The following is a 19,523-nucleotide window of genomic DNA, read 5'->3' on the forward strand; positions in this document are numbered from 1 at the left end:
GCCATATATAAAAAAAATTGAATAAAAAAACTCTAATTTAGAAACCATTGCTTTTCAGACTACTTCTTCATAAGCTCATTGAATGTGCCAAGTATAGAAGAAGTGACTATGGGCCCATGATCCAACCTGAGCTGGTGAACAGGAGACATGAAGACCTTCTTAGGAGAAGGGAGTTGGGTGAGGAAAACAAAGGCATGAAGTGTTGAGGAATTTTGCTCAGAATTATGTTGCTGAGTGGCTGTTGATGGCTGTGTTTGGTGTCTGATTAAGTGGAGTTAGTTGACTCCTATTTTGTCATCTATCGTTATATTATTTATGTTTGTTGTTTTATGATTTTCTCTGTTTGTAATTGATGTTGTGTCTACATCTAAATAGATTGGCATCTTTGCTTTTCTCTTCAGCTTGAAGCTGATCGCAGTGATCAGTATGTATGAGAATTAATTTAGTGAGTGTTCAACTGAAGAAGTAAGTGTTTTGTTCAAGTGTATGATCTTGATAGCTTGGTTCTTTTTTATTCTCTTTCTCACATGAAGACCTTCTTATGGAAAGTGAGAGCAAGAAAAGGGTCAAAATAACACATGGCATATATAGTACTACATGCCATAATAGAAGATATCATGGAAATTAGATAAGTGTGTATGTTAATGTGTTAAGTCTGAGCTAATATGAATTAAATATGTATGTGTCATGAATATATGGGGTAAGTATCACTGGTGGCCACAAATGTTTCATAAATATAATGCTGTGGCCACATACATTTTTTTTATAACGATGTGGCCACGAAACTTGTCTCCGGTCACACTCATGGCCACAATTTCATGTTTGGGGGTTGTTTTCGTCAAAGGTGTTGAGGTGGCGTCTGACGTGTATTATCTATTTTAAAAAAAAATCTTAGGTGCCATTCCATCTCACCATCCTTTCTATGCTCACTGCCACATCAGCCAGCCACGTCAGCTGAGAACTATCCCTAACATTTCGTTCATCAAATTAGGGCTAGGGCTAGGGCTAGGGCAACATTCCCTCTGGCTAGATGACCCACCTTGTTCTCGCCCAGTATGAACTACTCCGGCATCGCTCCGGCAAAGTAGGGCATCGCTCCGGCAAGATTTATGTGCTACTCCAGCCATTCTCGAGCATTACTCAGCCCACACACTAGGGCATCACTCATGGGTTTGATCTTGATTTGTAGGTTTAGAAGGCTTGTGAGATTGTCTGTAATGGAGTTTAGCACAGAGAGCTTGTAGGTTTAGAAGGATTGTGAGAATGTCTGTAATGGAGTTTAGCACAGAGAGCTTGTAGGTTTATAAGGCTTATGAAATGATTGTGAGATTGAAATTTAACCTTATTTTGAATGAATACTTGTTAGATTGTTATTTTACTTCATTTGTGTTATTGTGAGATATTGTGAGATATTGTGAGATTGTTTTGAATTACTATTTCACTCATGGATTTGATCTTGCTTTTTCTGTCATTCTTCACATGAGAAATTTTTTACTGTACCAATTTACTTCATAAGAATTTGCATAATTGATTGCAAAAAATACATGTTTGCACTGACAATACCAATTTACAATTTAAAAAAATTGCACAATATAAGTCTGCAGATTTGTATGTAAAAAAATTTGCATCATGGGTTACTAAAATCTGCAAACAGATTTACTGAAATCTGGTAATAATTTGGTAAAACCTGGGAATGCAATTAAACCTGGGTAAAACTTCGGAATACAAATATGCTGAAATCTGGTAATAATTTGGTAAAACCTTGGAATACAAATAAACTTGGGTAAAACCTGGGAATGCAAATATGCTGAAATCTGGTAATAATTTGGTCAAACCTGGGAATACAAATATGCTGAAATCTAATAATAATTTGGTAAAACCTGGGAATACAAATAAAACTTGGAATACAAATATGCTGAAACCTAGGAATAAAATACATAACCTGGGAATATAAGTCTGCTGACGACAAAGTTCATTATTCACTCAAAATAACAAAATACATTGACTCAAAATCCAGTGCTTACAACAAAGTTCATCATAACAAATCCAACAAATCCAACAAAATACATAACTGACAGTGCTTAAAAGAAACTTCATAACATATTCAAAGGACATTGACTCAAAATAAAATGTTACTACTAGTTCACAAAGTTCATAATTAAAATATCAACAGAGTTTTCCATCATCAAAACATTCCATTTCCTTTCCACCATCCATGACTGAGGAAGAAGCCCTATCTCTTATTGGAGATTGAGTTGGCATTGTGTAGTTGATCACATTTCCCATGTTAGACACACTAACATGGGAAGACTTGCTTATGCTGACATTTAATACTGGTCCTTTGTTGGTAATTTGACTTGGTTGCCTTGTCTGAGACTACTGGGTGCCTAAGAGATCAGGGGGCTGACTAGGTGAATTGGCAGCTGTAGTACTACCATCTGAGACATTTTCTAGATTGGCTTCCTGATTGCTTCTTCTCTGTGAAGCAAACAAAGATGCAAATAAATTAATGCAACACAAACTAGCTTCCATTATTTAACAGGTTATATATGAGAAAATTACATGAGGTATTTTCTGTCTTTTTCGACCAACGTTTGAAGGTGCAGGTTCAGGTGCATTCTCAATCCCCTGACATCATAAAAAATAGATTTAAAAAAAATTGATGACATTTAAAATCATTCAACTAATGCATTTGAACTGAACTGAACTAAATAACAAAATACATACTTTCTCATGATGCCTTTTGTTATAGCCGATTGCATGGCATACACTACACCTGCCTTTGCTTAACCCCTTCCTATTATTTTTTTGTTTGCCTAACCTAGAAGGTATGGAATTGGATTTTGATGCCTTCAAGGCATTTTCTATCTCTTCAGGTTCTTTTCTCCATGCTGTTGCTTTCCTTTCCCTTTTTCTTCTCATAATTGGCGGTGGGATCACTTGTGTACCATCATTTACATTTGGCCACATCTCTTCATTATTGGTGGGGTTTATGTAGTGATCATAGACCCGCAGATATGTTGAAACTAAATAGGAATCATGCACATAATCTTCTGGTTGCTGACTATTTCCATAAATAGCACTGATTGCATGCAGGCAAGGCAAACCTGTCAAGTCCCATCTTCTGCACGTGCAAGTTCTGTCAACCATGTCTACAACAAGGTTCCCTCCCACGCGTATGATCTGCTCTTTGGGCCCACCAGAGAAGTCTGGGGTGTAACACTGCCCATCTTCCTTCATCTTGTCTAGCTTCTTTTGGATCTTTGGGCATATGCGTCCCCTGTACTTCAACATTTGTTCCTTTTTTGTTTTCATTCTTCTCATAAGTTTCACCTTGATCATCTCAAGCATTGTGATGATTCCCTTATCCCTTGTGTCAAGTATGTACTTGTTAAAGCATTCACAAATATTGTTGAGTAGGATGTCACACTTACTTGCGGTTGTGAACAATGCCCTAGTCCAACTTGCACGAGGTCTATCTTCATGATCAAGCCATCTTCTTGCTTCTGGACTCATCTTCTCTATTTCTCCAAGCCAATAGTTAAACCTTTGAACATATGTTGCCCTCGCAGCATTCCATAAAAAATCTTTTAGTGCTTTCCCTTTGAATTTCTCCCTGAAATTAGTATACATGTGCCGAACACAATTTCTGTGTTCAGCATCTGGAAATATATCTTGAATAGCCCTTTTTCAACCCTGCAATTATAATTCAAAAATTAAATGACAGTTACTATCAATAGAAAAGATTTAAACATACAACTAACCTTTTGCTGGTCACTCATTATGGTGAGATATCTGCTGTTCCAAATCTGCAAATCTTCCCTCAAAAGATCCATGAACCATGTCTAAGTATCTCTATTCTCAACCAACACTACTGCATAGGCAATGGGTAGTATACAATCATTGGGGTCAATCCCTACTGCTGACAACAACTGACCACCATAGAGAGATTTCAAAAAACATCCATCAAATCCTATAAATGGCCTACAACCTGACCAGAATGCATCCTTTAAGGGCTTTAGACAGATATAAAACCCTTTGAAGACACCTTCATCCCTCCACAAAATTAGTGTGCTACCTGGATTGGTTTGCATGAGCTCAGCTGCATACTTGGTGAGGTTTGTGTATTGCTCACCCTCATCTCCGTTGACCAACTTCATTGCCAAGTGTTTGGTTCTCCAAGCTTTCATATGAGAAATTGTGAAACCATGGTCATCCTTAACTTGTTTAATTATGCCATTGCAGCTCCAATTTGGATCAGCCTTGAACTTGTCAAAATATTTAGTGGCAAGCCACCTTGAATTTACATGAAAATTATTGAAGACCTTTCCACAGCTGTGATCAAGATTAGCACTCTTAATTTGCACTGATGGATTGTCTTTGCTCATGTGAGCTGCATAAATCCTGAAAGAACATTGTTTGTTGTGGCATGCACAGATTACTCTCTTTCTATCATTCTGTGAGAACCATAGCTGAAATCTGTTCTTAATCCCCCAGTTTCTACAAGCCCTCTTTAGTTGATCAAAATCTCTAAATACCAACCCAACCCTTAACCTTGGGTTATACATCTCCTTCTCTTCATTAAACTCTGCAAACCTAGTGTCACCATCATCATCTGTATCTAGTTCTATGAACAAGTCCTCAGAATTATCACTGGAAGACTCACTTTCTTCTCCAAAAAGTCCTTCTATTACTGTGCTATTTTGAGGGAAAGATGGGATATCTCTGCTGCCTTTATTTTCACCATTTCGTTCATACAAAACCTGCTGGAAGTCCTCATCACCAGAAGGGATATCATAGTCAGAATCAATGAAGTCATCCTCCTCAATTGGATGTTCATCTGGCACCACTATTTAGCATCTCTTCCATACTATACCTGCTGTATGTTAATACAATTTCAATTGCTAATAAAAACAACAAAATATTAATTTGGCATGTGGATCACAAAATATAAAAAATAATAATTCCAAGGCCACTCTCGGATATTGATTGCAAAAAAGATGAAACTATACAAGATATGGCAGAAGCTGCATACTTGTTAGTCAGTTTCAAGGAGAGATTCTCCAGTAGGTCTCATGTCCCTGCCCAGTAGTACTTTTGCAGATTGTGTTCCACACAAAGGGATATTCTCCTCCTCGGCAAATTGGACCACTGACTGCCAACCACAAGCAAATGTTGCCTCTTTAATTGAAAATTAGTAGTATCACTAGAATTCTTGTCATAACACCCAAACACATACTGACTGAAGAAGCAGTTCAGATATATAATAATGAGCAGGGTCCATTCCAAATGCAGGCAGGATGAGTTGCGGTCAAATCATATAATTACTAATTGAAAATAAAGAACTTATGTTAAGCATTTACAAACCAAATCAAACAGAAGGAAAAGCATATTGACTGAAAAAGCAGTTCAGATATGTAATAATGAATAGGATCCATCCCAAATGCCTTCAGGATGAGTTGTAGAAAAATCATATAATTACCAATTGAAAAAAAACCTTATTTTAAGCATCTAAAAGCCACATCAATATATATATATATATATCTATACTGACTGAAAAGGAAATTCAGACATATAATCATGAATATCGTCCATCCCAAATGCAAGCAGGATGAGTTGCAGTAAAATCATACAATTACCAATTGAAAAGAAATAAGCCATGTTAAGGATACACAAACCAAATCCAACAGAAAAAGATTTTTCATATCAACCATTTAACATGTTCATGAAGCGCAAAAATAGTAGCATACAATATATAAACCAATTTCTAAGGATGCAATTCTGAATTTATGAAAAAGGGAGCAACTAAAGCTAAATAAAATTTCCAATATACTAGCTTAAAAGATGAGGTTTTCACCAATCAAACAGGAAAAAATCATGATACAATCTATCATGATGTAAGCTAAAAAAAAATATCAGGCATTGAAAAACAGTATTTTAAGCAGACAGACAGAAAACACATTTAGATCAACAGAAGGTAACTAAGAGGAATCGAGGCTTACATCAAGGAGGTGTTGGGGATCGGGGGCATTGGCAAGTGCATTAGAAAGAGAAGCATCTTCCTTATGAGTACTATGACTAACAAAGACAACCTTGCCTTCCAAAATGTAAGTTCACCAACACAACCAGAACATTACACATAAAGCTCATGCCTTTTTAGATAAAAAAAAAATCACTTTAGGGAAATAAATTAAACTCTCATCTCCATCTCCAAAACTACTAATTTATTTCTAGGAGTTCCAACATTAAATTAAGGAAACACAAGCCCACAAAACATAAAAACTAATATAGAACAACAATCAAACTAAAAATAAATGCAAAACAAATCAACTTAAAATCCCTAAATTACTACCTTAACTGGTGCTTTTACTGGGATTCTGCCCGTGGTGATGCTAGATCTGTTCAGAAGTCTACGCCGTGAAGATCGCCGGACAGGAAGGGCTGATGGCGTGGAGAGGCAATATGAGATTAGGAGGAGAAATGGGGACGCTCGGACAAGGGGCGCTTGGACGAGGGTTTAGGTTTAGGTCAGTGTGATCTTCGGGACATGAGATGGGGGTTGGGGTTGATGGATGAAAGGGTAAAGGTCTCAGCTGACGTGGCAGTGAGCAGAGAAAGGATGGTGAGGTGGAATGGCACCTAAGATCTTTTTTAAAATAGATAATACACGTCGGACGCCACCTCAGCACCTTCACCGGAAACAGCCCCCAAACATGAAATGTGGCCATGAGTGTGACCGGAGACAAGTTTCGTGGCCACATCGTTACAAAAAAAACATATGTGGCCACAGCGTTATATTTACGAAACATTTGTGGCCACCAGTGATACTTACCCTGAATATATGCAAGGTAAACAACGAAAACACAATTGTGTAACAAGAAAGTCAGGAAATTGATGCAAGACATGACATCCAAGTGGATATAATTAACCTAGTGCAATGTCAACACATATTATGTTTTTGGTCTGATTCTATTCTTAATTGATGTGAAGCTAACTTGTGCTCTATTCAAATGCATAAGGTTGATTCTTTAAGCAGGTAAGTGTGTTTATTAATGTGTTAAGTCTAAATTAAATATGAATTAAATATGTATGTGCATGCATGTATATCAAGGAAATAAGAAAAATGAAAGTGGGCAGGAAGAAAGTCAGGCAATTGACGTAGACATGGATCCCGGTTGGTACAATTGACCCACAGGTGCAATTGATAAACACACTTTTTATGTTTCTGGTTTGATTCTATTTTAAATTAATGTGAAGCTAACTTGTGCTCTGTTATAATGCATAATGTTGATTCTTTAAGCAAAGGCAATTAATATAAGGATGCGCGCCATATCACATGGACACAGCTTTGAACCTATATCACAAGTGAGACTTGTTCAATAAATATTTTGGAAATTTAGCAGCGTTAGTGCTTTTGGCTTTCAAATGAACTAATTTATTTCTTTTTATTTTCTAGGTAATTTTTACACCTGAGCAAAGTTTTCCTACAAGGACAAATCTTGCAAGTGAGACTAAGGTGAGGAGTAAAAAAAATAAATACTAGAGGATTGAGACAAAGGCACCCATGCACAAGGAATAGAACCTGTGGCTGTGAACCATCTTGCTCAAACATTAAGTAGATGTTCTAATCATAATTAATGCTCCTGGATTATCATGTTGAAGCCCCAGAGAAAAAATAAGGATGTTGAGGAAAAGAATAAGGAGGAAGTGATACAAAAAAAAAAGGAAGGTATGACTTCCCCCAAGAGTTGGAGCTTCTAGTGGTGAAGGGTGGCACACAAGGAAGGCATTCTTAAAAGTTAATTTTAGCTATATTCCTGAATAAGTTGTTTTTGGATTATGTTAGCTAGCTATCTTCATTTTTCTAACTATTCTTTGCATTGAACAAAGACAACTTAATTGGGAGACTATTTTCATTTGTAAATGCTTCCATTTGTGAGCCATTAGGGGTAGTACTTTCTGCGGTTATTTTATTGTTGATGTAAAAAGTTATAGACACTTATTCACTACATTAAATATTGAAATTAAGTTCATTGCTTCTATTTCTATTTGAATGAACAACTTTGATATGTACTTGCTGCTAGAGTTACCATACAATAGGTATAAATTTTTTGAGTTTGATATTATATTGAGCTTGGGTTATCATATAACAAGCACTAATTTTGTGTAAAATACTTCACTTGTCTTACAGAGCTTGATGTTATATTAATTTTGAGTCCAAACTTAATTTTGTAATTTTAAAATGATGTAGGTGCTTCGGTTGCTATACAACAGGTACTAATTTTTTGAGTTTGATGTTATACAAAGCTTGAGTTTCTATACAACATGCGCTAATTTTGAGGGGGGAAAAAAATACTTCCCTTGGTTTACAGAGATTGATGTTATATTAATTTTGAGTTCAAACTTAAGTTTGTGAATTTGAGATGCTGTAGGCGCTTGGGTTGCCATAAGACATGTACTAATTGTTTTTTGAATTAATTAATGTATGACTATTTTTTTTGAAAACATAGAAAAAACTATCATCAACAACTATAAATATATATAAAAAAAATAATTCACTGACCTCGAAGATGTAAATGAACTAAATAAAAGAGCACCTTTAATCAAAACAAAGAGAAGAACATCATTAGAAACTATATAAAAATGACTAGCATTCCATAAATTTTAGAGATACTACCATGAGATCACATTTTACTCAGCATCCCCACATGTACCAGTTTTGCAATTTTAACAAGAACAAATTCTACAACCTGCGATCAATTTGAACAAAATGGGCTTGTGATCAATGAACTAGTTTCCATGATATAAGTAGTGCAGGAAGAGGTAGGAAGGGCTAAGGCTTCAAAAGAGTGTTCACATTAGGCCATAAGCCCTATTCAACAGCCCTAGCCATCTGGCTGTATTTCCCCATTCGCCCCTGTAACGGCAAAATAAACAACTTCTCTTGCTCTCTCTAGCTTGTAGGGGGTTTTTTGTCTACTAGTATCATTGGTATCACTCTCTATCTAGGGTGAAGGGGTGGAAAAGGATAAAGGCTGCTAACAAGGAGACTTTTGGCTGATGTGGACAAGTTGGGGGACATGGACATACTAAATAGAATGGATGATGTTTTGCAGAAAAATTGATAAAGATTTATTTTCCTATGGTCAAGTCTGCTATTTGGTTCCAAAATCAATTGAGTGGTAAACAAAATTAAAGATGAATGATTATTTCGATGCAAATTGAATTTTGATTACTAAAGCAAATAAGGCTATAGTTAATTGACCTATCTAAAAAATTAACCCCAAACTAATACCAGGGTAAAATATCAATCCATGATGGTAAAAGGCCGAAGCTCATCGGTTCGCAAGTTTAGCAATGTGAGTGCTCGATCTCTCCTGAAAAGATAAATTAATCATTTTATAATATTGAGTTTAAAGATCAATAATGTGAAAAATAAAAACATTTACAAATAATAAAAATGTTATGGAAATATTATTCAGGGTAATAAAATGAAAGTTAAAAAAAAAAGGGAAAATTACTGTTCACCCCTCGTAATTTTCAAAACCCCCTCCTACTTTTACACACCCCGGACAGCTCTTCCGTTAGTGTTTAACTTCTCTTTTACCCCCTACCGTTCACTTGAAAGGGGTCCATGTTGTGAAATTCCATTTTTGCCCTTGCAAATGGTGGGAAAAAAACCCGCCAAATCACATCATGTCCAACCTTTTGCAAGGGCTTTCTGCTTGGTTTCTGATAGACAATGCCTAGAAGTTGCATTACATCTTGTTCTTCTCCTCATTTCTCCTCATTTGGTTTGTTCGACTTCAATTCTGCCGGTTTCTTAATACGGTGAGGATCTCTTCGGTGCTATCATTTTGACCAGTCTGCGGGTGTTTATTATAGACGGTTTTTGTGGTAATGATAGATGTAAATCTGTTTCAGGAAATGAGTCTGGGTGAAGTTTTTCATACCCGAAATATGTAAATCGGTTTCTCCAACAGAAAATGAAGTTGATTTCCATCGGATTGGTCAAGTGCACTCCATCTTCAAATGAGCTGTAGTCGATCTTGTTGTCGAGACAGACGATGTACCATTGACGAATCCTACTGAAAACGAGTTCATTTCGTTGTAAAGATCTTCTCGTTTATGCTAGTTCTTCTCGTTTATGGTTATCTAGTTGTATTATTTAAATACTGTTTAACTCTTTGCTATTATCTGTTTAAATATATTACAAATGTGTTTAATAGTTGTCGTCTTCATTTAAATATAGCTTTAACTGTTTAACTGTTCATATTAACGTGTAAATTCTCAAAGTCTCTGCGTAAAATATTGATCTTTTTCGTTTGAACTGAAGTGTTGGCAGGTGGCAGGTGGCAGGTGGCAGGTGGCAGGTGGCAAGGTTATGGTATCCAGTGCATAAGAATTAATGACGGCATTAATTCTTGTGCACGGTAACATAAATATCGGTCAATCTCGGTCCACTGTGCGTTTCACTTTTTCCTCGGATATGAAGCGTCAACCTGCTTGTGGACTTCACACCATAAATGACAAGGAAGAACCCTTCCCACGGACAACCACTCATCGTCGTCGTCGTCCTCCTCCTCATCCTTGTCCTCCTCCTCCTCATCTGCTTCTTGTGTATGATATTCGCTGGAGTCAGATGAAAATTCGAAGATCAACTCTATCTTGAAGGATGTCTCATGATCCTCCTCATCTTGAGAATCAATCAGCCGTAATCACGCAACAAGTTAAACTATGTTTTCTTGCCCAAGTCGAAATTCCCTCATAATTGCCTGAATGCAGAGGATTCTCCAGCGGTGGATGACGGGCAAGCAATTAAGCGGGCATTTCGACTTGGGTAAGAAAAGAAAGTTTTCACTTATTGCGTGATTGTGGAGGATTCTCTAGAGGAGGAAGATCATGAAACATCCTTTAAGACGGAGTTGATATTTATCACTTGAGAATTGTTCGTACCGTTTAAGAACCTTTCGTCAGTGTACAAATATTACTTTCTGTGTTTAACTCTCATGATCTTCGCTTAAGTCAGACCATGACACATTGATTAATAGACCTTTTTATGAATGTGTTTGCTTAACCTTTTTTAATGTGTTGCGTTCTACGTTGTGCAGGTTTAAGTTGATGCACATGTTATGCAACCGCCGTGAGCATTCGAATGTACAGATACTTGGTGAGTCAAACCGAAATCTTAATAGACGAACGAGGGTCGACTCGCGAGTGTCCAAGGTCCGAGAAGACGTTGTAAATGTTGTAAATATTTTATTTTAAATGAAGCAAGCTTATTTGAGTGTGAACTTCTGATATTTAATCAGATTATCCATTGTAAACGTTTAAATTTTTTAAACAAACAAACTTATTTGAGTGTCAACTTGTGATAACTTGTGAATTTTAAACAGAGACATAGTAAAAACAATTTGAGAAACAAAAAATGGCATTGTAAACAAAACAAAAAGTTAAACAATAATCGGTTTACTCTTTAAATAATGCCAACGGTGTTTAAGCAAATATATAAAAATGTTTAAACAGTGACCCAGGAGGTACCCATCTTCAACACGATGTCAGTGAAAGCATTCAATTTAAATAATAACATATATTTTAAAACAGTTAAATGACGATATTTAAACAGTTTACAAATTATTTAAATGATATGGAATTTAGTTAAACAGTTAAACGTTATTTTAAACACTATATGTATCGGTTTAAACATAAAAAGCTTGACGTTTAAACAGAGACTCATGATAAGGTGAGAACTTTCATTCGAGTGATGACAATATGGCTTCCTCGCGACAGTGACATATATTTCCTTTTTCGCCCTTGGGATGGAGGGAAAAATACCGCCCAATCACATCACGTCTTGTCTAACCTCTATACATACAACTGTGCACTTTTTTGTTTGCCTTTCTGATTGCTGTTTGTTCTTTACATCTTCTTCTTCTTCTTCTTCTTCTTCTTCTTCTTCTTCTTCTTCTTTTTGTTCTTCTTTTCATTTGGTTTATACGATTTGGTTTTCGGCCGATATATTATGGAGAGTTTTTGTGGTATTGCTAGATATAACGGGGAGGGAAGAGTGCTAATGTTCACGGCTCAGACTTCTTGGGAGTTGGTGTTAGCTGAGATATGTGAGCGATGGGGTCTCGAAGTTTCCCTTGTCAGGGTGAAGTTTATCACACCCGATGGACATAAAACTGTTTGTCCGATAGAAAACGATATTGACTTCCAGCGGATGTGTCACGTGCACTCCATCTTCAAATGCCCTGTAGTTGATCTTGTTGTCGAGACAGACAATGTGCCATTGTCGAATCCTAATGAAAATGAGTTTTTCTCGTTGTAAGTTCCTTCTCTTTTATTTGATCCAGTTGTATAGGTTCATTATTGTTTAAGTATGTCAGTCACTGGTTAAAATCTTGTGCTATTCGTTTAAGTGAATTGTTCACTGTTTAACTAGTTAATTTAACGTTTAAATATTTACTTTATCACTTAAATAGTCTATTCTCTGCTTAACATATTGATCTTTTCATTTAACTAAAGTGTTGGCGGGGAATTCGGATTCTGAGCGCTCCCGTTCAACCCCATGGTGACCACGAGCGGTGTGGGATGTCTTCCTTCCTCGTCGGATCATTACGAAATCTTTGTCATTGGATATCAGACAACGTTTTGACGGTGTTGAACATTTGAGGGACGTAGTTCGAAATTTTGCAATCAAACGGAATTTTGACTTCAAATTCATAAAGAACGAAAAAAACATCGGGTGGTCGTGGAATGTCTTGCAGATGGTTGTCATTAGCGCCTTCATGCATCAAAAGAGTATAATAAAAATACTTTCAAAATCAAGACAATGAACCCGTCACACAGTTGCGGTGGTGGAATAGGTTCGGCGTCACATCCGAAAGCGTCCAAAAAATGGGTAAGCGCACGAGTGATTCAGAAGCTCAAGGACCGTCCCTTGTACAAGGCCATTGACATTCAGAAGGACATGTTGCGGGAACATGATGTCCACATACCATACAAGCAGGCTTGGTTGGGAAAAGAGCATGCCCAGGTGGTCCTCGACGGCAGTGACATCTCCAGCTACGACTTGTTGCTTTGGTATGTGGATAAGGTGGCTGAGACAAACCCCGGCAGCGTTGCGATCGTGGAAAGAGACGGTGATCGTTTTAAACGTGTATTCTTTGCTTTCAGCGCGTGTATTGTGGGATTCAAGAGGGCTTGCAGGCCGCTGCTGTTTGTTGATGGTACCCACCTCCTTGGAAAGTATCGGGGTACACTACTGGGTGCCACAGGGAAAGATGGAAACAATGGTTTTTTCCACGTCGCCTTCGGTATAGTCGACAACGAGACCGACGCCAATTGGACTTGGTTCATATCCAAGTTAGGCGATGCTTTATACAAGGAAGGAGATTATAATGAGATAATTACCTTCGTGTCGGACAGGTCCAAGGGCCTTGTGAACGCAATTGCGAGAGTCTTCCCTTCTTCGCCACATGCATACTGTCTTCGACATTTGGAGGCCAATTTTATGAAAGCCAATGTCAGACTTGGGAAGGCATTGAGGGAGGAGTGCTGGTCTTTATGCTTTCGCATTGCGTGGGCATCCACAGCTAAAGATTTCGATGATACCGTCAATGAATTGTAGGCCACATCACCCGAAGCCCATCACTGGTTGATTAATAAATCGGATATGGCACATTGGTCGAATTATCTGTTCACAGGTGATCGTTGGGGTGAGATGTATTCAAACGTTGCGGAGTCGTTCAATGCTTGGATCAAAGAAGCTCGTCATTTACCGGTGACGAAAATGGTCGACTCCATAAGGTCTGCGAATGTTGATTTCCACTAAACATTTAGTGTTAATCTTTAAACATTTCCATATTTGTTTAATTACAATTGTCTGACCGTAAATATTAATTTAACCGTTTAAATATTTACCATACTGTTTAAAAATGTTTACCAATTATGTAACCATCACTGTCTTTGTTTAACCTTATTTGCCAGGTTCAAGTTGATGCGCATGTTATGTAACCGGCGTGAGCAAGCGAACAAATGGGAGACCTACTTATGCCCAGACATACATTCGAAGGTAGAGATAATTGTCGAGGATAGCCGAAATCTTCATGTTGGCCGTTGTGTCGATGATCGTTATGAAGTGATTTACCAGTGCAGCAACTCTGTAGATCTTGCCATCAGAACTTGTTCATGTCGAAGGTGGCAAGTTTATGGTATCCCTTGCAAACACGCTTGCGCTGCTATAATGCAGACAGACACCAACGTTCATCGATTTATTAGCGGCTACTTCACCGTCGACAATTACAAACTGGCATATGAGGAAGCTATATTCCCCATACCCGACGATGACAAGCCTTCAGACGAAAATCGTGAGCTTCGTTTGCGACCGCCTGTGACGAGAAGGCAGCCTGGGCGTCCTAGACGAAAGAGGATCGAGTCACAAGCGTTTGATGTCCGCGAGTTACATTGCAGCCGCTGCCATCGATCTGGTCATAATTGTAGATCTTGCAATGAAACTGTCGCCGACTAGGCATTTGTAAATAAGCTGACTTCTAAAGAGAAACAATCTGAATTGAGTGGCAACTTTTCATATTTAAACTCTTATTCTTTACAATGTTATCATTTATTTAAACAGAGACAGCGTTAATTTAAACAGAGAACTGTAATTTTAAATATTTCAACTGATATTTAAACGGTAAATGGTCAATTTAAACAATTAAACTGAAATGTAAACAATGACACTGTAAATTAAACAATGAAATGACACTGAATGAAATTTAACCTGCTTTAAAACTGAAAACAAACAAAATTTACATTGACATATACAAGTCATGTTCTTCGAAAACAAAAACAATGAATTGAATTTGTCCTGGTTTACATTCGAGAACAAAATTTAACCCGCTTCTGACGACCCCCCTTTCTCATGGACTCCGGCTGCCCTCCCCTCCTTAAGTATGCGGGAAACATACTTTAATCTCAGGTAAGGAACGTCTGTCTGCGGTAGCCGTAGCTTCTCACCCCAAACTAATTGCTCGATAAAACGCATGACATAGACGGCGCAGTCAACGCTTTCTTGTTTTTGGCGTGGGGTTTCCATGTCGTGCACTAGTGGGTACTTTGAGGTCGCCGACTCGCCGAACTCCATATCGACATAAATGTCGAATAGATTCCGCTGTCGAAATATGCAAGTTGAGATTAGAATACCGATTAAATACCAAACACTATTAATTGGACATAATTTATTAAAGAACTTACCATGTCCAACGCGTCTTTATCGTACCCCGCGCATGAAGAATAATGCCTGTATTCTTGTTTATCATTGTCAAGGACGAGGACATGGAAGTGGCCATTCATGATTATCGGGAAGATGACAATTTGAACTTCATGCAAGTTGCGCACGGCATCTCCGATCATAGCCATAGTGGTTTCATGTGCGTCGCCCTGCTTTGACATAAACAGCGCCAGCGGTCGTGTGATGGAAGCGCGCTTCTTGTAAGGATATGGCACTTTGCTCAGCGACTTTTGTATTATGCATACAAAAGCGTCCATCACATCGTCTGTGACCATCTCCTTCCCCTCAAGCAGAGTGTATAGTTTGTCCCGTGTGGTGCTGACAGCTTCATTCTTCCATACGACAGTGCTGAGGTTAAATGATAACAGATATTATTACACCATATTGTAACTATTTAAATGATATACACAATTTTCAAATGATATTTTTAATAACTAAACGTTAAATAGATAAATTAAGTGATAATACATAAACATTTAAACACTATCATAAAAACTTTAAACTTACCTGTCCATAGGGCAGTTGAGGAAGATCCTCATCAACTCCTGCTCGTATTTGTTAAGACGCAATTGGCCAACCCATTTTTTCTTCTTCGGAACAAAGACTTTCCGAGCCGTCTCGTCCAATTGTTGATTGGCCTTCGTCATCTCTCTCGTCGCTCGGTCGGGGTCTTCATGGGGCACTGTCGTTGAGCCTTGTCGGTGTTCAGCACCAACAGCATCTTCCTTCGATGCGGGGACGACGACGACAACATCAACCGCAGACACATCCTTACATGGTTGTTGTTGTTGTTGTGGGATTGTGTCTGCCTTCGATGCGGGGACGACGGCGACAGCATCAACCGCAGACACATCCTTACATGATTGTTGTTGTTGTGGGATTGTGTCTGCCTTCGATGCGGGGACGACGACAGCATCAACCGCAGACATACCCTTACATGCTTCTTCTTGTTGTGGGATTGTGTCCTGCTTCGACGCGGTACTGTCGGCCACGGCCACGGCAATAGATTCGACGATCTTCTCAACCGTGGCCACGGCAACAGCATCAACGGGAGACACACCCTTAGCTTGTTCTTGTTCTTCAGGGATTGTGTCCATCTTTGATGCCGCAATCTCAGCAGCCGGTTCCACCGGGTCGATGAGTTCGTTAACAAGAGAGTAAACAATCTTCTCAACCGCGGCAACGGCCACATCATCTACGATGTCCTCCACCGTCATGGTCATGTCATCAATGGCGACAGACTCAGTAACAGCATCAGCCGCCGATGGTGTTGCTCTTGTTTCATCATCAGCCGGCGGTGGAGATAGAGGCAGTATTGTTCTCCTCTTTTTCGCAAGTCTCTTCGAATATGGCCGTCTTGGAATGGCCACTGAGATGATGTCGTCGTCGTCAAATTCCGACACCTCCTTCGTCTCGGGTGCTTTATTTCTTTGGAGGGACGGCGCAATCGATTGTGAACGTCCTTCCAGTGCCTCAACACGAGTGACAAGCCGAGGAAACTCGGTCATCAATATCTGCCACGCCTGCATAGGAGTTGCAGTGACATCTTCGCCAAATGTCGTCGGTGGGGCTGCCACGGTCGGAGGGGCTGCCATGGTCGGGGGGGGCTGCCACAATTGGGGGGACTGTCGTTGTCGTGGTAGAGGGGTTGTTGCAATCTGGCGGGGTAGGGGAGGGCTTCTCCGGCGTCGAGGAATGCGTGCGCGTGGTGGGCTGGAAGTAGGAGAACGGCATTGACCGCGCACGGTAGAGGCTGCCCTCTCATCCTGCCTTCGAGCTAGTGGTTCCGGAGTAATAGCATCTATCCGTCGGTTGGCCCCAACAAATATTTCTTCTTCAGCATTCGCCGGAACCAGCTCACGAAACTAGCATATGTAAACCAAACAATTTCAGCGAAATCATTCAGTTTAAACTATAAAAACTATAATTAAACAGAGTTTTTATATATTTAAACATTATAGAATATATTTAAACGGAGAACAAAATATTTAAACCTTTATGAACAAATTTTAAACCGTAAATAATAAAGTTAAACGCTAAATAATATGTTTAAACATTAAAGACTTCTGTTAAACATTGTCCATGATTTATTACCACTTTTCCTTCGAGCGATGACAAGCTGGTTTCTACCGTCGCTTGCTTCCGGTAACTACTTTCACCGTAGCACAACATCCTTGCGATCTTGCCGAAACGGACTTTCTTTCCCGTTCCGGTCAGCTCGTGAAACCAGACGTTAAGCGCGACCGAGCAACCCTTAATATACCCTGTGTTGGTCTTCTTCCCGGCGCATCTATCTTGCACTCGAGCGGCTGCTTGTGGAATGTCCTCCATAAGCCACTTGTGCGTCGCCTGCGCTCATGCGTATCGCCCCATGGCGGGTAGATCATCGACATAATCAACGATCCAGTTCGGAACCGAGCATGATGTATTTGGGAAGAGGACTGTACCCATGAGGTACACCATCAGGAGTTTGACAAAATTTTCTTCTTCCCCCCTCTGTCGAACAAGTTGCACAAGAGTGCTCTTGATGGAGTCTCTGTGTATCTCGTAAATTTTTGATAAATACCTCCCTTCGAACGCTGAGCGGGTTTTATTCTTCTTAAACACGACTGCGTCGCCATAGCAACACAGACCAAGAACGCGGGCCACATCTTCAGGCCTGAAACTCAGCAGGCTTTCCCCGATCCTGAATTTATTGGTGCGGCCATCGTACCTTTGCAATAGAGAATTAAGAAGGACCCTCTCTTGGAATATAGCTTCCAGCTCAGTGAATGCTGCAAACGGTGTCCTTTGGATGATCTCCCAGTGTCGAGGGGTCATGTGATTTTTCAATTCAGCCAAGGTCTCCACTACCGGTGTCAAATAGCATCGCCCATTAACTAGGTTGACCGCCATAATCACAAGCCTGCGACAATAACAACACATTCAACATGCAATATTCACAAATGTTTAAGCGGAAATATAAGGTTTTAAACGGTAACCTTAATTTATTAAACAGAGATATCAATTGTTAAACAGAGACCTAGTTTATTAAACAGAGACAACAATACTTAAACAGAGACAACAAAATTTAAATTGTAACATCTTGTTTCTTAAACGTAAACCTCATTTGTAAAACTGCAACCGTATCAAATGAAAGGGGAAATGTACATTATAAATATTACACAAATCATAACAATCGAAAAAACTATTTTGATAGTGTATACAGACGAAAATGCAAAACAAAATAAAACCCTAGCCGAGAAATTACCCTGCCGACCAACAAAACCCCAGCCGAGAAATCCCCCTGCAGACTTCAATATCTTCCAACAAAAACAGGAGCACAAAACAAAACCGAGAAATCTTTCTTCATAACAGAATAGTTAACATAAAACCATACTCAATACCTTAGATTGCAAACTGATGAAATGATAACTACTTGCGCGGGACTTCTCCTTCGAGATACCGGTGGAAAGGGAAAAGCTGCAATTACAGAGCCTGCGCCGGTAGAGACAGCTTCGGAGACAGCTTCGGAAATGGAAAGCTGAAGACGCGAGTTGAGAAAAAACAAGTAAACGGCTCCAATAAATTCGTCTCTTGGGGTTACCCTACGGAAAACCCCCCCACTTCCTCTCATACCGCCGAAATGGCTGCAGCCACGACTCCCCATGCAAGGGTATTTTCGTCCATAAAATTTGAAAATCACTCAGTTAACATCCGTTACATGCTTTGGGGGTTTGAAAAACATATAGTTTAAAAGCAAGGGGTTTTTGGGGATTTCAAAACTAGCGGGGTGTTTTTGGCAATATTGCAAACTTACAGGGTTTTTTTGGCAATTTCCACAAAAAAAAAACTACATTATAATTAGTTTTATCTAAATAATATGTTTATGTGTATATTTAAACAAATCTAAATTCATAAAAAAAAAAAAAAATCTTAGCATTACCTTGAAAATGGTTTTACCGGTAAGTTTTAATGATTACAATATTTCACACGTGCCTTTCATTCTTATTTTCATAAACATCAAATTATCTATTTTACAGTTAGTTAGATCAAAACATAACCAATGAGTTTTGAATACCTCAGACAGCCTTTTCTTTATTGTTTCACTTTCTTTTTGCCCCCTGCATTATGAAATTCCATCATTACCCTTAAACCTTTTTGCATACACTTTTTCATTCTTTTTGCATTCCTTTTTGCATGTACTCATTTTTTAAACAGAGAGCTCATTTCTTAAACAGAGAACTCA

The 19,523-nt window shown here is 38.8% G+C and overlaps 1 protein-coding gene across 1 annotated transcript; it reads right to left on the bottom strand.

Annotated features, from left to right (window-relative positions):
* Nucleotides 1–3,845: 3,845 nt before the first annotated feature.
* Nucleotides 3,846–6,761, bottom strand: LOC120280475. The gene is made up of 4 exons (XM_039287332.1): nt 6,690–6,761; nt 5,368–5,447; nt 5,157–5,242; nt 3,846–4,849 (listed from the first exon to the last, which is right to left on the bottom strand). The coding sequence occupies exons 1-4, from the start codon at nt 6,759–6,761 to the stop codon at nt 3,846–3,848; spliced, it is 1,242 nt and encodes a 413-aa protein (XP_039143266.1).
* Nucleotides 6,762–19,523: the final 12,762 nt, after the last annotated feature.

Source organism: Dioscorea cayenensis, chromosome 17 (assembly GCF_009730915.1).
Source record: "Dioscorea cayenensis subsp. rotundata cultivar TDr96_F1 chromosome 17, TDr96_F1_v2_PseudoChromosome.rev07_lg8_w22 25.fasta, whole genome shotgun sequence".
Lineage (NCBI taxonomy): Eukaryota > Viridiplantae > Streptophyta > Magnoliopsida > Dioscoreales > Dioscoreaceae > Dioscorea > Dioscorea cayenensis.

Excerpts from the sequence above, each read along its gene's own strand:
- LOC120280475 (XM_039287332.1), bottom strand. The coding sequence starts at position 6,761 with ATGTGGCCACGAAACTTGTCTCCGGTCACACTCATGGCCACATTTCAT. Across the intron at positions 5,448-6,689 it reads GGGGGCTGTTTCCGGTGAAG|GCATTTGGGATGGATCCTAT; the intron begins GTGCTGAGGTGG and ends CTCATCCTGAAG. Across the intron at positions 4,850-5,156 it reads ACATTTGCTTGTGGTTGGCA|TGGTGCCAGATGAACATCCA; the intron begins GTCAGTGGTCCA and ends GATGCTAAATAG.